This window comes from Parasteatoda tepidariorum, chromosome X1 (genome assembly GCF_043381705.1).
Source record: "Parasteatoda tepidariorum isolate YZ-2023 chromosome X1, CAS_Ptep_4.0, whole genome shotgun sequence".
NCBI classification, from domain to species: domain Eukaryota; kingdom Metazoa; phylum Arthropoda; class Arachnida; order Araneae; family Theridiidae; genus Parasteatoda; species Parasteatoda tepidariorum.
The window spans coordinates 60982721-60999153 of NC_092214.1; the positions used below are offsets into that span (position 1 = coordinate 60982721).

The window sequence follows — 16433 nt, forward strand, 5'->3', positions numbered from 1 at the left end:
TGTAAGTGGCGTCGTACTGTGAACTTTTGAATCATTTATATGTATTCGTAAGAAAAAAAACTTTGAAACCATTAAAAACTTTAAAAGCATTTACAGAGTATTTTTCGAATTCCAGAGATTTTAATACAATGTAATCAAGGATATGCAAAGTTTTAATCTATAATTTTTTGATGAGCTTGATTCGCGGTGATTCGTTATTTTACAATAATTTATACGGCCATTTTCGCACTAGGTCAACATTTCCTATTTGAGTAAACACTTCTTGATGCACCGATTCCATCATAAATTCACTTCTTTTTTTAAACGTTTTTTCGACTGATCTCTCTATTTTTTTCGGCCACATCTACGTTATTTTTAAATACGACGTTATTTTAATTCGCTACTATTACAACACGCGAATTTTTAAGTTCATCCCTTTTAGATCTGATAGAATCGTGGCTGCTCAATCGTAAATCCACGTCTTCCGATCGTTTTTATCTACTTTCTTTGACTATTTCCAATTGTTTTTTTTTACATGCTAATACTTTTAATAGAGCACACAATTTTGTATGTGAGCAATCCTTTTTTCAATCAGTTTGCGATAATACCATCGCAGTCCGTTCATTTTTTGGTTATTTCCATATGGTTGGTTTTTCAAATATTCTGATTTTTTAATTAGAATGGATAACTAAATTTTGATCATAACTCGTTTATTTGGCAATAATAAATATTTCAAAAAGTCGCCAGATTTGTAAAAATTAAAAAATAGTTGTTTCTCAGCTTTTGTTTTTGGAAAAATAATAACCACCGTATTAATATCAGATAGTTGCTGATAGGACCGTTAAGAAGTTCATATTTATGATGATTAACTTTTTTCAATTCTTTATTTAGTTTTATTGTAATTCATAAACTTTTGTTTAAACATTGTTAAACTTCATTTAAATTTATGGAATAAGGGTTGTAAGTTAATATTTAAGCGAGGAAAAAGTAAAAACCAAATGAATTACTGAAGAAACATTATTGAGGAAGTAGGGTTTAAAAGCATGAAAACCACTTTGAATACCAAGGGAGATTTTAAGCGATTAAATTTAAATTACCTTAAAAATTTCTCCAGCACCTAAACAAGGTTTTAAACTTTTGATCCTAATGTTCACAATAATAATTCTTAGATTTTGATGTAGTCATGTTTCCCTGATTTAAATATCAGTTTTTTACGATTCTTAATATGTGTATTATATATCAATTTTCCTGTTTGACAAGGGCTGTAATTACCGAATACACTGTATATTTTGTACATGATAATTAGTTAAAAATGGTAATTTTTAATTATCAACGGGCTATTAGATAGTAAAATTAACCAACCAGACAAGCAAGAAAATAACTATCGCAGTTTAAAATCGAGGGTGTTCTATTTATTGAAAACATCGTATGAGATAGCACTTATTAAATGAAATTATTATTCTACATAAAAACTATAAAACAATATGTCGAATTAACTCAAAAATTGGGTTAACAGTAAATATTGTGAAACGTGATTTATGATGTTAGATACTCAAAAATCACTCATGCAGCATAAATTGTTAAATTAATAGTTTTTAAATATTGCAGCATTAAGAAACTTCAAAACAAGAAAAATGTAACATTTAATGGGTTTAGAAAAGGGTATGTTCCGTTAGTACATTCAGCGGAAAGATAGACTAGATGTAAATAAAAAAAAATGCATCACTTGGCGACTTTAATCGCACGTTTGTCGTGGCGCTAAACAGGCGGTGAATATTTGTTACCTTTTTTTATTGTTATTTGTTCCTTAATGCAGACTAAAGTATATTTAAAAGCGATTCGTCAAGCTCAATCAGTTATTAAGATAAGTACATTATCTTACATTGTTATGCTTTAATTTGTTTTAAAATTAAAAATCAATTATTTACATTTATAAAAAAATTGGTTATCGTTTAGATAAAAATTTGCTAATAATATTTTTATTACACCTTTAACATGTTGCTGTATAAGTTAATGGATAATGCTAACATATATAGCTGAATTTTAATCTATCATTTTATTTACTTTTTTGCAGCTTTATTAGCAAGCATAACAACATAAAATTAATCAGTTTGCAAGTAAGTGGTTTATAATCGCTTAGTACTTAGAAATAGAAATTCGAAGTTTAATTGTATTTAGTTTATTAAAAAATATGATTTTATTGTATTCTGAATCAACCATGCATTCAATTATGAATCAACCATTGTGCGTTATCACAAGCAGAATAACTCCACTGCAATTCAATCTGTAAAACTTAAAAAATCAGAGAAAATTCCCAAAAGTGGCAAACCTGATCAAGATTCTGACAACCTATTAGTTTACTTTCGGTCTATATTTTCCTTGAACGCGCCCTTATATAGCTCTCCAATTCCATTATGTAGTACTCTAATAATCTGAAGTTAAACATGGAAAAGTTTTCGTAGGGTTAAAGACGGAATAAGTCGGTTAATTGCTGGTTGTTGAAAGTTGATGTTAAACATTATTGGAAAAACATTTTGTAAATGTAGTTTGCAACCAGTAAAAAATAAATAAATAAATAAAATAAAATAAATGTAACTACAGAAATCAATTTCAGCTATTTGACCTCAATAAAATATTTAAATTGCGGTCTCAACTAAAAAGAATTTATTAAAGAACGAAATCGCTCAATTCAATAATTTCATGCTTCATTCAGTGTCAAGACGCAAATTTTTCATGCGTTTTAGTAGCGAATCATTCAGTTAAATTAAAAGGGAAACTGACGGGTTATTTTACTATTTGGGTGTTAATACTATAGCTCTCAGCAGCTAAACACTAACGTCACTCTTAATCGAATCATCACTCACCCAAATTACATGTTTCACCACGCCACCCTGGAAAACAATGGCATGTGCCATTGTTTGGGTCGCAGATTGCACCATTTTTGCATAAGCATTGATCTTCACAGTTTTTTCCAAAGAAACCTGCTGAGCAAGCTAAGAAGCAAAAAATTTTAAAAGATAGCAAAGAGGTACGATTGCAGAATTTTTTTTTAAAATTAAGCTTGAGAAATTCAATGGAAAATATCTGATTTAATGAGTAAAATGCCTGCTGTAAAAAATATTTTTTTCAATGAAATCTGTGAATATTAAGTATTATGTACATATTTTTTTTACATTCATGAAATTTTATTGCATCTTATAAGTTATGAATTTATTTGTATAAAAATTTGTTTTGTTTACGTTTTTCAATGACACAAGGGTAGAGTTAATTCTTTGTAGTATCAGTATTTTACTCCAGAGAGGAAAAAAAAACATCATTCACGAAAATAAAATGTTGAATAATTAAATACGGAGTTCAATGACTGAGAAAGCAGAAGGACTGTACTGCGGGGAAAAAAAGTGTTATTACAAATTCTAAGAAATTAAAAGGTGTTATAAATGTAGTCGGAAACGAAACACTAAGGGTGCGAGGGTCGCGTATACAGGTTAATGCCCAAAGAACGTTTTAAAACAGCGTTTGTAGGTTTAGTTCACATTGAATAAATTGAGTTTCCATTTAGAATTATTTGAAGTATATAAAACAGCACGATATCGTACATGAGTACCAATCACATGATAGTATGGCTAACAGCACGAAACATATTGCAACACATGACAATTATTATTAAAAATTATTTAAAGAAAACTAAAATAATTAAATAAAAAATGTTTTTTTTTCTGAATCATTATTCAAATGGGGAAAAAAGCATAATTTCTTTAAGGGGTAGCAGAATACCGGGAAGTCAAATTACACTGGTGTGCAAAAATTTAGGACGAAATAGAAGAACTAGCTTAACAACAAAGTAGGCAGTTACAACGGAAGGAAAGGCCATTGAGAAGACCAATCACGGTAAGGTATGTAGAAAATTTGCATATATGTACCATGACGTACCGGGAGGCGCGTAGTTAGGGAATAAAACGAGCTAGCGGTGGAAGCTCAGTATTTATGTGAATGGTATACAACAATTTAAACGAAGTGAATTTGTTGTTAGGTGCGATATGGATCAGCACAGACAACACAGAAGACGACATCTGGATGAGTTTAGGCGATGCCGAATCATTGGGAAGCTTGAAGAAGGTCGAAGTGTGGCTGCGGAGTTCGGGATCGCCAGCAGCATCATTTCAGGAGCTTCAAACACATTATAGCTGTCCGGAGGTTTAGTAGAGGTCGTCTTCGCACAACTACTGCAGTAGACGACCGGTATATAGTCCTAAAGCTAGAAGGAACAGGCGGCTGACAGCAGGAAAAATAGCTAGGCACACACAGGAAAGTACTGGACTCCGATATCGTGTTTTATCGTGGCCAGGAGACTGATCAAGGGTGGTCTATTTGCACGATGTCCAGTATAGTTTGTTCCATTAACGCCTCTTCACCAGATACGCCGTTTAATGTGGTACCGGGAACACAGCAACGAGACAGATGCGCAATGGGGTAAAGTACTCTTTACGGATGAGAGCAGATTTAGTCTGACCAGTTCTGAACGCATACACATCTGGAAAGAGCGAGGAATACGCAATAACCCCTCTAACAACATCGAAAGAGACCGATTTGGAGGAGGCGGAGTTGTTGTATGGGGCGGTTTCATTCTTGGTACCCGTACTAATCTACACATCTTCCAAGGTGGTTCAGACACTGGTGCCAGCTATTGTACCGAGGTTCTTCTTCCTCATATGTGTCTTTTAGATGTGCTGTTGGCTCTGAGTTTATCTTCATGAACGATAATGCTGCACATCATCGTATAGTGGCTGTCACAGAAGTGTCGGAGAGTTAAGATATTGCACGCATGGAAAGGTCGGTGAAGTCCCCGGATTTTAATCTGATTGAACACGTGTGGGTGACTCTAGGGAGACGCTTAGCAGCACGTCTCCAGACACCAGCAACAATTCCGCAGGTGCAGCTGCGATTAGCACTGCAACAGAAATGGCCGGCAATTCCTCAAGAGCTTCTTAACAACCTGATCTCCAGCATGGGCAGACGATGCCAATCCTGCATAGCAGTCAGAGGTGATCATATCCCATAGTAAATTCTGGAATTTCCTTGCCAATTTTGCGTAACATTGACGTTTTGGTCATTACAATTGCGCTTTATGCCTACATTTCAAAAAATCCTTACTGTTTATATAGATGAAATTTTTTTGCAAGTTGTTTACTTTCCCATATTCTTACGTTTTGAGGATCCTGTGGTATCGATTTTCAAAACTGTTGTTCAAACTTACTTTTGAAAAACCACTTCGTCCTGAATGTTTGCACACCAGCCAGCGTATGTAATTTTTAAGGAATATTTTCTAAATATTTAAAAAACATATAAGTTTGGAATATTTTTTCTAGCAAAAATCTTTAGATTAATAATTTTTTAAGAAGCTAATTTAAATGTGTTTCATAAAAAGATTTGTGCAAAAATAAAGTAAAAAGTCCTCATAATTTCATCGACGAAAATTTTGCTGAATAATTTCTGACAGAAGATTTGTTCAGTATTGCAAAAATAATTAAATTAATACATTTACTAAATTTTAGATTTATTGAACAGTAGTTTCAGATAAAATGATCCAGTTATGCTTATTTTTACAGTTATGATGAAACGTTGTGAAAATGGAGAAGTAAAGAGTGGCACTATGAGTTTTTAGAAGAAGCAAAAAAAATGAGCTTAACTAAGGAAAAAAAACAGCTTTAGAATTGTTAGACTATAAATTCAGTATGAAGTAAATGGTGGCAAGTGTAATTTCTGATCGAAATGCTAGAATAAGCTGAAATTAGATTCGAACCCAAGGTTTAAAGAGAATAAAAACACCAATTACTCTTAAATATTTTAATAATAGTTTCTTCTGTTGCTTTTAAGATACTTACTTTTTGAACATTTTGGCCCCTGAGTTCCTGGTGGACATTGGCATTCTCCAGTTTCCGGATGACATGAAATTCCATGGCCACAATTGCAATTTTTATTACATTCAATACCATGAAAGCCACGAGGACATGGAGTTTGACAAAACGTTCCTCTCCAACCTGGTCCACAAGTACAAGCACCGCTGATGTGATCGCAAGTAGCTCCATTTTCACACTGACATTGCTGTTGGCATTTGTCACCATATTTACCTTCATGACAAGCTGATAAAATAAACCAAAATGAACAAGATTATAAAAGCACATATTTATTACTCTGGGAAACAAAATATTTGTTACATTTACATAAATACTTAATCTTTCCTATGTCGGGTGCTTGGATTTCATATTTAAAATTAGTTTTGCTCATAAAGCTACAGATTTAAAAAAAAAAAAATTATATTTTCAGCTTATTATTTGGTGAGATGCACAAGTTTAAAAACGTTATATAACAGAGGGTAGCCTAAATGTTGCGACAAACTTTTAGGAGAGTTAGGGCACATCATCAGGATTAAAATTGCATAGAAACCATGCTTGGCCTAAGCGGCTTATCCCCTGTTTAGAATGATCTGTTCCCTATTATGTTCAGAAGGACAAGAAGAAACAGTTTCTTATAGAGAAGTGCTCTTAGCGGCTTAGGATGACATTTCTGGGAGCATGGATTCCTAGGCAGTTTTAATTCGGATGATGTGCCTTCACTTTCCTAGAAGTTTATCGCAACATTTATACTGTCCCCTGTTACATGTAACGTTATTAAACATGTACACTTCAACGAAAGTAGACTAAAAATGCCATTTTTTTAAAAAAAATAATGTAGCTTGAAGAGAGAAACAGATTGCAGATTTGAAATTAGTGATACGAAAATATCTAAGATTTATTAAAAAGCCTCATGCAACAGAAAAAAAATGTTCCCTAGTATTATCAACAATGTTAGTTTAAACAATATTAGTAATGGTGAACAAAACTGTATTAAATTGTTATTACATTCTGATTTTTTTCAGTAACGAGACAGTACAAATTTTAGTAAAATGCATCAATGAATATGTGTTGCTACTTTTCACTAATTTCAACCTTTGTTATTTATTTTACAGATATGAATGATATATAAGCATGACATATTTAATATAGCTTACTTATATACATATGGATGATATATTTAATATAGCTTACTTTGCCCGCATTCAGTTCCTCTCCATCCAGGTGCGCAAATACATTCCCCAGAATATCTATCACATTCTCCACCATGTAAACATTCACAATGTTTTTGGCAATTTGGACCATAACTTCCAGGACTACAAGCTAGGAGAAAAATACATTTTTAAATAAAGTATTACAGCTTTGTTAGTTAAATTTATGATTCCGCTACAAATTAAAGTGTAAAATTTACTATAAGGGCAGTTAAAATATTACACCAGCATGGTTTAGGCAATTTTGGCAACAAAAGTAAGCAAATCACAAATCCCTTTTCCATGCTTTTATAAGAAAACCGTATCCCCTTCCCTTAGTTTTAGCTTTAACTTTGACTTGTAATGTAGTTATGTAATTTAAGGAATAAATTCAAATAAAAGATGCAAGTTTGTTTAAATTTATCTCTTAATTCATTTCATAAAATTTTGAGTAGAGTATTCAAAAGAAATCTTTTGTGTTTTCTTTCTGTGGTCAAAACTTTTGACTTCAGAAACTTATCAAATAATTTTTTTCTCGACCTTTCTCTCCTGGATTTCAAGTTTTATTTCAAATAGGAAATTTTTTCAAGGTTCATTTTCTGATGCATTCTTTTTAGTTTAAGAAAATTTTTAAAATAAGAGAACTTTAGTGTCGTATTGCTCACACCTTTCTACCTTCTTATCAGCAAAAATTAGCAAATCATAAAATCCTCCTTCTCATTTGGCGCTTACTTAGTACATATTTGAATGGCTTTTAAATGTTTAAATTTTTCTATCAAAGTAGCTCAGTTTCCTGTTAAATAAAAAATGTTAAGAAAAAGGATGGATGGAAAACTTTTCTTTCTTCCATTTCGTTTATAAAATGAAAATGAAATGATGAAGCAAAATAGCTTAGTTTCTTATTAAGTAAACGAAGTTAAGAAAAAGGTTGGATGTAAGACTTTTTCTTTTCCATTTTATCTGTAGACTAAAGATAATAGAGATAACTTTTCTTGAAAAAGTACGTGGTAGAAATATCGAATATACATGGAAGAAATATATATTTATAGAATAATGTCGATGGTTGGAAAAAGGATGAAACCTACCAAGAATATGATAAATGGAATATGATTAAAATAAGAGATTTTTGATGTTTTAAGTAAGCATTGTTCATACCCATCCACCCTCTAGTAAACAGAAATTAGTAAATCACGAAATCCCCCTCCCTTCAACAGGCTCTTATGTAATATTTTAACCGCTTCTAAGTGTTTAAATATTTTAAGCGAAGTAGCTTAATTTCCTATTAAAATAAAGATGATAGAGATGACTTTTCTCACATAAGTACGTGGTAGAAATATCAACCATTTTTTTATCGCTATTATAATAATGTCGATTGTTGGAAAAAGGATAAAACCTACCAAGAATATGATTAATAGAATATAATACTGCGGAATATGATTTTATTTTAAAGGCCACACAAATTTATCAAAATATTATTTTGGTCAATGGTTGCACAATCGATATTAGGTTTTGGAGATAGGTTTTGGAGATAGGTTTTGGTTTGCACAATAGATATTTGGTTTTGGTTTGCACAATAGATATTTCTAAGGAAGGAAACTTCTTCCGAATTAGGCTCGTTGCACTTCTATAAAGGAAATATCTGAGAGTATTTGACAGTGTGTATAAACATAGCAATTAAAAATGGGTTAATGAGCAGAATAGGTTCACGATATAGTTTTTTATTTTAATTACTAAATCTTACATTTATAAAAGCCTTTTATAATCTTATCATATTTATCTAGTAAGTTTTAAGCAATTTTTTATTTGAGGTTGAATAAATAAATCAATATATAGTAAATCAATCATCTTAAGCATGAACTTACCTTGATTACATTTTGTTCCCGTCCAACCAGCAGCACAATGACATCTCCCATTTGCTTTATCACAAGTCGCCCCATTTTCGCAATGGCACTGATTTTCACAATTTGCACCGTACTTGTCAGGTGGACATTCTGTTTAGGTTAAAAACAAATTATAAGAATATGCAAATCTATAAAAATTATATTCAGTTCTAATGGTTATGAAATTATATAATTAAATTACAAGCGTAGCAAAACTTTCAGGTATGAGAGAACAAATGATTTCTTGACCTAAAATATACCAAGTTGTTTGAAAAATGTCTTACTTTTTTCACATGATTTGCCAACAAAACCTGTTGGACATGTACATTTCCCACTTTTTGGATGACATACTCCGCTGTTTTCACAAGTGCAGTTTTTTAGACAGCTTTTTCCAAATTTTCCCTTCGGACAATCTAAATACAGAGTACTAAGAATTACTAACCGAAAATATCGTAAAAACTCATGCTATATTAATTGAGATATTACAATACTACTAGAAATTGTTATAAAGAATAATTTTAATAATAAATAAACCTACTTTGGTTGCAAAGAGCACCCATTTTTCCAGCTTCGCATAAACATGTTCCAGTGACAGAATCACATTCTCGCAAGCCACAAAGACAAATTTTGAGGCAATTTGTGCCATAGTATCCTTCGGGGCAAGCTGGAAATATTTAAAAAAAAGTTGAGTTTAGTGAAAAGTGAGTTGCAATTTCTGAAATTTATATGTAAACTAAATAATACACAAGTACAGGACAGAGACTGCTGACGAATCAGATACAACTTTGAATTATATAGACTCTATGGACAGTCACAGATAGTGCAGGTCATCCGAAGCAATAGATTAAGATGGCTTGGCCATATCTGGAGAGGTCCAGAAAACAATGCAGTACGAATATCCACCTTTAAAAATCCTTCTGGATCTCGGACCAGAGGAAGACCTCCAACTAGATGGCTCGATGACACTACTAAAGATCTCAAAGTAATAAAGATTAACAACTGGAAAAAAGTCGCCATGGATAGGAGACGTTGGAGGCTACGCGTGGTTGAGGCAGCCAAGGCCTGTAAGGGGCTGTAGTGCTGAAGAAGAAGAAATAATACACAATGTATGTAACAGTAAAGTATAAATAACTTGGGACAGTAAGGTGAAAATGTTGGGCTTTAAAGCACATAATGGTAAATCTTATTTTTAAGTGCTCAGGAGACCGTTTTTGGTAAGCCAAAAAAAGAAACAGGTTTTTATATAGGCAATTAGATTGTTTGAGATATTGTGCTGCCATCTAGTGGAAATTTAGGAAACTTTTAAAATACCTATCTGGAAGCAATCCTAATGAACAACTTGATGTAAAAATGCTACTCTTGAAAAAAGTGAGACTTATATACACAATATTGCCCCAAGCCTTTTAATAATAAAAAATAGTTGGAATATAAATTTAATTTTTTTTCTAATTTCTGAAAATTCCTATATTTCTATTAAAATTGGAAGGTATAATCAAAAGTTGTTACCTACTGATACGTTTTATTAGGTCGACAATAAGTTTATTATAGTACGTATAACGCATTACTTAGATAATTTTCTAAGCTATCAAAGACCTTAATAAATAAGGTAAAAATAAGGTCCAAAAAAGATCAAAACGAAATCTTAATGGATGATAAAAATCAATATTCGAGAAAGTACTTAATATTTAAATAAAGAAGGAAAAAATGAAAATTTGTTTAAGATGCATGACATTTAAAGCTTTTTTTTTTTAAATCAAAAAACCCATTATTAAAACATTATTTTGGTTGCATTGTTTACGTAATTTAAGGAGATGCAAGTGTGTAAATTCTTAGTGTTTTACAAATAAAAAAATTCTGGTTAAATTCCGTTCTGTATGGTAATGGCATTTCTGGTAAAAGGAACCCTAATTCTAGTTAATAAAACCAAAACATATACGGTATTTAAACCATTTGGTAATTTTTCCGTTCATATGGTGACGATTTTCCGGAAATTCTGGTTTTCAAGATTATAGTTCTTTTTACCCCATATTTAATAAAAATTAATGAAACTGAAAAATAAATTTAACCGCATAAATGGTATTTATGCCATTCTGTAAGGTATCATAATATTTCCAAATTTTACAACATTTTCCAAATTTCATCACATATTCTAAAGACATATTTTATTGTTAGTCATGATCAAAGCGCTTCGATAAAAATTAATCGAATTCTTTGGTTCTCCCATAGAACCAGAAACACGGTAAATTTTACCATATTATGTCAGTTTTGTGTAGATTTTTCAGTGGAGATTTTTACCACAGCATAAATTTCTACCACAAAAAAGTTCTCAATGTAGATTTCTACCGAAAAAAAAGAAAAAAGAAAACATTTTGACCATCAAAATTAAATCAGTTACTTTTTTTGATACTGATGTATTCCTCTAACATTTTAGAATGAAATTAACTTTTCAATTTACACCATTTACCTGTTCCGGTATATTTTCCAGCATATTTTTAATATTAAAGAAAATTTGAACAAAATCAAAAATGACAATTCACACACGTTAAAAAATTATACCCAGCAATTGTTTCATGTTTTATACCTATTGAGCAATATAATTCTGAATGCTTAATATGACAGTGGTGACACCAGTTGACATTAAATGTCAAGTTTGTGACATGTATGGTGGATAGATAAAATCAAGAGTAAAAGAAGAGTGAGTTAGTTCTAAGAAAAGCACAATGATTCTTTTATTCTTCGTAGATCATTTCTCTTCTTCATTTCTTTTTACACCTGAAAGTGTTTTTTTTCCCGGCAAGTATTCTATAATGGAAATTCTATGAATCCTGGCAGACAAGTAATTAACAAGGGTGGCGTCGTTCTTCGCAAAACTGTTGCAAGATTTTTTTTTTTTTTTTTGAGGAGCAATTCTCAGGGATGATGTAGTTCACTCAGAAGAGGAAAGTAACATACAATTTTCGTCTTATTTCAATTAACACTAGAAAGACTGAAACTCAGTATTGCTCAAAAGCAGTCAAAATGACTGCATTGTAAAAAGAATAAATAACGTGTAAAGAAATTTGATTAAAATTAATTTTTAACATTTTTTATATTATTTACAGTTATATAACAAGTTATTAGTAAATATTAACAAATTTTTTTTTTTTCATGTTGTACAAAATTCTAAGAAGTTGTGTCATTTATATACATCATTGTTTTTCGAACTGAAATTAAAAAGCACTCAAAATGACTTCCTTAGGCAATCTAGTGTTAATTTATACTTCAGGTACAACGCATGGGACTGAAAGCTTTCAATAATAAAGTAGACTTTAGATTAATAAGTTATCCAGTATTGAAATGTTCTTTTTCACATGTTATGTACTTCAAAACAATTGTTTTTAAAGCTATGAAGCAGATGAAGGATTTATTTTTTATTTTATATGTTTTCAAATTAAATTTTTAAAACTTTCAGCAATATCTTAGGCAAAGACTTAGCAAGAAAATAGGTTCCCTAAGTGGGTGATATAGCCGTCTGGAGGGCGTAGGGGATTTCTAGAGGATCTGTAAAATTTACATACAGAAGAAAATTTTTTAAATATTGTTCTATATAATAATACTTTAAAATTATAATTTTATTTTGTATAAAAAAAATCAATAAATTTAACTCTGCATAAATTGCATATTATTAAAGCAGTTCTTAATTTAGCACTTTATTAACATTTATATTACTAATTTTATAATGAACATAACACTTTGCTTGTTGTTCTACACCAATTTTTTTTTGCGTTTAGAAGTTTGAAGCAACTTTTTGTTTCACTTTTCAAAATTCTAACTGCTCTTATTGAATTTTCAACAAATAATTTTCTCTTTTATTCAGCGAGAACATAATGTTACAATAGTTGTGACTTTTTAAAATAAATTTTTAAATTTTTTTTTTCAACTTAGAAGTGGCAGTAAATAAAATTTTTTTTTCTTTCATAAAATATTTGCTAAAGAAAGTTCAAATATAAAGCCATTGGATAGTAGGGTTTTTCATTAAATTAATAACGGTATGATTAAAATTGTACTTACTATGTCGAAAATTAAGAAAGTAACAACTTTTTTAATTGTTTAATAACGATTTATAAAATGTTTTAAGAGGACGTTGAAAAACCTTTGTCTTGCAAAGTGGGTGGTGAGCGAAAAAGGTTTGGAGCCTATGATGTAGATAAACTGTACAGTTTAGGAATACTTTCGGTATAATATACTTCTAGTCCTATTTATTTTTTAATTACTACCTAGTCGCACAATTTTATGAGTTAGCGAAATGGATCTTAAATTTCGTCTTATAATTTTGTTGTAAGTTTGCTGTATAATGAAATATATATGTGCTACATTTAATGAACATAACATATACATCCTGGCATATAATAAATAGCTCTGGCTACAACTCAAACTTTATTTACTTTAAAAGAAAAATATCGCCATTATAGTTGAGTATAAAACGATACAGGGCCACGAATATGTACTTACCAAATGGCTTAGTTTGCGCTTGAACTTAAAATAAAGAGATATAAAAAGTTATTGGGCTTTTCGGAAAGTAATTTCCTTTTTTTTAATGAAAATAAATAACGCCTATCGTAAATGAATGTCTATAGAATAGTGAATATAGTAAAGAAATATTTTATTGAATCATATATTGTTCATTCTGGTTCAAAAGGTTTTGCCATCTTTCTGGCAATAGCAGGATTCCACGCTTATATGCTCATAAAATGTTCTCTGCTGGCAAAAAACTGATCAAGGTGAATTTTACCCTAATTTAGACGGTTAAGCTGATATCGTCTAAAATTTTTTGTTAAAGACCCGGACATGGTTGTTGACAACCCATTTCTAGTCCCCAGTGATGAAGCGCTTCAAAAATGATTTTTTTTTTGACGTTTGAGAAGCAAATCACAGACGTCAACGCGACGGCATGAATTTCTTTCAGTAATAACATGAGAAACCCATATGGTGGGCATTGAAATTAAATCTTAGGCTTTTCAAATAATAATGAACGGTCGAATTCGATAAATTTATTCTCTCAGTGATTTAACGAGTTGTTATTTTCCGGTATGCATCAATTAATGCCTTTATCGAAATTCTGTTACCAGTTTTTGCTCTGGCGTACTGCCAAAGCATCTTCTCCATTCACATCGAATATTTCTTTTCCTTGAACAGCATTTTCACTTTTCTGACAGCAATGCCGAAAATGTTGCTTTTCAGTTTCCATATTTGAAAGCACACCAACCAAAAACCACTGAGTAGAATCAATCAAACTTTTTCACAAGCAAACCTTTCTATATCATTTGTGAAAATATATAAGGATTATGCGGCTTAAGTGCGAAATTTTCAGTGAATATATATATATGTATATATAAGTCTTTTGTTAGAAAAAAAACGAAATTACTTTCTGAACAACCCAAAAAATCTTAAAAAAAAATAAAATAGAATCATAAGAATTGAAATTTTACCTTGATCACAGTTAGTTCCATTAAAACCAGGAGGGCATTCCTTCATGCATTCGCCATTTCTGGGATTGCAAACTGTTCCGGGAGAACAATTGCAAGGATTTTGACAGGTTTCTCCCCATCTACTTGGTGGACAAACCGTGTCGCACTTTGCTCCGGTAAAGCCGATTTTGCATTCACATTTACCTGTCTGGAGAGTAACGGGAAAATTGCAATACCGAACTTTTATGGGTAATCTTACAAATCAAAAATGTTAACTCATAAGATTTGTGATAGTAAGCTTATCAACCATAATATTTATTTTTAAAGGCAACAAGTTAAATGAAAATGGAAAAGTTCTTAAACTATCTCAAAATTTTATATTTTTGGAATTTTCTATTTGCAATTTTAAAAATCGATTCATAGCAATTTAAAATTAGTTTGATTAATAATAAAAATGCTTGTGTATTTTTTTAAAATAATTAATTTTTACCCAGAGGTCTCCAACATCTATTCCAACGAATGTTTTTGCAGATTTTGAATATAAATCTAAAGTGGGCAAGATTTCAAAACATTACTTATTAGAAACGCAATGTATGGCCCATAAGTAGCGAAAGTACCTAAATTTTCTTTTTAATCGGTATTACTTATTCATACATGAATTTAGCGAGAGAAATTTGTTATTTGGCAACTGGATCAGTCAACCATTACAAATGAAACAATTCTTTAATTATTTTCTTTCTATTTGCAAACATGCTTAAGCAATTGATTTCATAACAGAGAATAGATCTTATTATGCAAAGCTGAAGTTTTGAATTGAGAAAGTTGAAACAATTTAGTTAAAATAATTTGAAAAATTAAAAGATTTTCATATTTCATATAAATATATAATTTATCAATTTTATAGTTTTTGTAAAAAGTATGCAGTAAAAGTACGTAATAAAATTGCTTTCAACATGTTCGACAAGTTATCAATAAAAAATAACTTTTGAAAAACTATTTTTTAAAAACTATTTTTTAGAAATTGTTTTTTAATAATTAGCAGCTCTTTTAATAGGCTTTGGGATGAAATAATAGGAAACTGTTGCAACAAAAGTGTTTTATCTTCATTGAATTCTGAGATAATAGCAAAAGAAGCAAAGTTCATTGAATTCTGAGATAATAGCAAAAGAAGCAAAGTAAGTTCGAAATAGTTAGGCCCACTTTAATTTAATTTTTCTACAAATTCCAAAGTTACGTAACTAAATGCAGTTAAAATTATTTCATATCTTCACTTACCTTTAAACCGTTCTAAATTTTTATAGCTTAGATAATTTGAAATGTTTTATAGTAACAGGAGATACAGACCTTTCAAATTTGCCGAAGAGCCGAAATAATAAATTTAATAGTAACTACACTTTTTCACAAATTTATTTCAAAATAAATTTTTGAATTTTAAAAGAGAAGTTAAGTGAAACATATTTACCTTTGAATTGCATCTTTGAGTATGTTCTTTCACACACTTGCATTGGTGTCTGCAGTTAGGTCCATAAGTGTGAGTTGGACAAGGTAAATTACATTTAGGTCCAAATAAACCAGAATCGCATTCGCAATATCCGAAAATTCTGTTGCAACGCCCACTGGGACATCGTTGAGGACAACTTTTTTCGCACTTTTCTCCAAAGGTTCCTGATTTAAATGAAGAATAAAAAATATTATGTAAAGTATATTTAAATAAAAATAGTTAAGCGATTTGAGTTAAAAGTAGGAACTTAGATTTGCTTAGAATAGCAATATTTTACGTTTGGAGTGATAGTTTAAACCAGGGGTCCCCAACCCTATGCCCGCGGGCACCATGGCACCCGTCGATCGATCTAGGTGCGCCCGCTGCTTGTGTCCAACGATAAAATATTTCAGTTTTCCATTTTCTCAATAAATGCTATGCAAATACATATTGAAGTACGCTGGCTCAGTAAAGGCAAAGTACTTGATAGATTTCTACATTTAATTGGAGAAATAAAAAACTATCTTGTAAGCCAAAAATCAAACATTTTTAGAACTAAGAGATCC

The 16433-nt window shown here is 30.8% G+C and overlaps 1 protein-coding gene across 1 annotated transcript in view; it reads right to left on the reverse strand.

Moving 5' to 3' along the window:
- The window catches only part of LOC107439276 (multiple epidermal growth factor-like domains protein 6), a 278214-nt gene that overhangs the window by 17495 nt on the left and 244286 nt on the right, over nucleotides 1-16433 (reverse strand). Inside the window, exons 18-25 of the mRNA XM_071187265.1 lie at nucleotides 15850-16052; nucleotides 14409-14595; nucleotides 9479-9604; nucleotides 9225-9353; nucleotides 8923-9051; nucleotides 7065-7193; nucleotides 5862-6119; nucleotides 2844-2972 (exon numbers count right to left, since the gene is read on the reverse strand). Of these exons, the coding sequence (XP_071043366.1) occupies nucleotides 2844-2972; nucleotides 5862-6119; nucleotides 7065-7193; nucleotides 8923-9051; nucleotides 9225-9353; nucleotides 9479-9604; nucleotides 14409-14595; nucleotides 15850-16052 (1290 nt within the window). The remainder of the gene's footprint in view (nucleotides 1-2843; nucleotides 2973-5861; nucleotides 6120-7064; nucleotides 7194-8922; nucleotides 9052-9224; nucleotides 9354-9478; nucleotides 9605-14408; nucleotides 14596-15849; nucleotides 16053-16433) is intronic.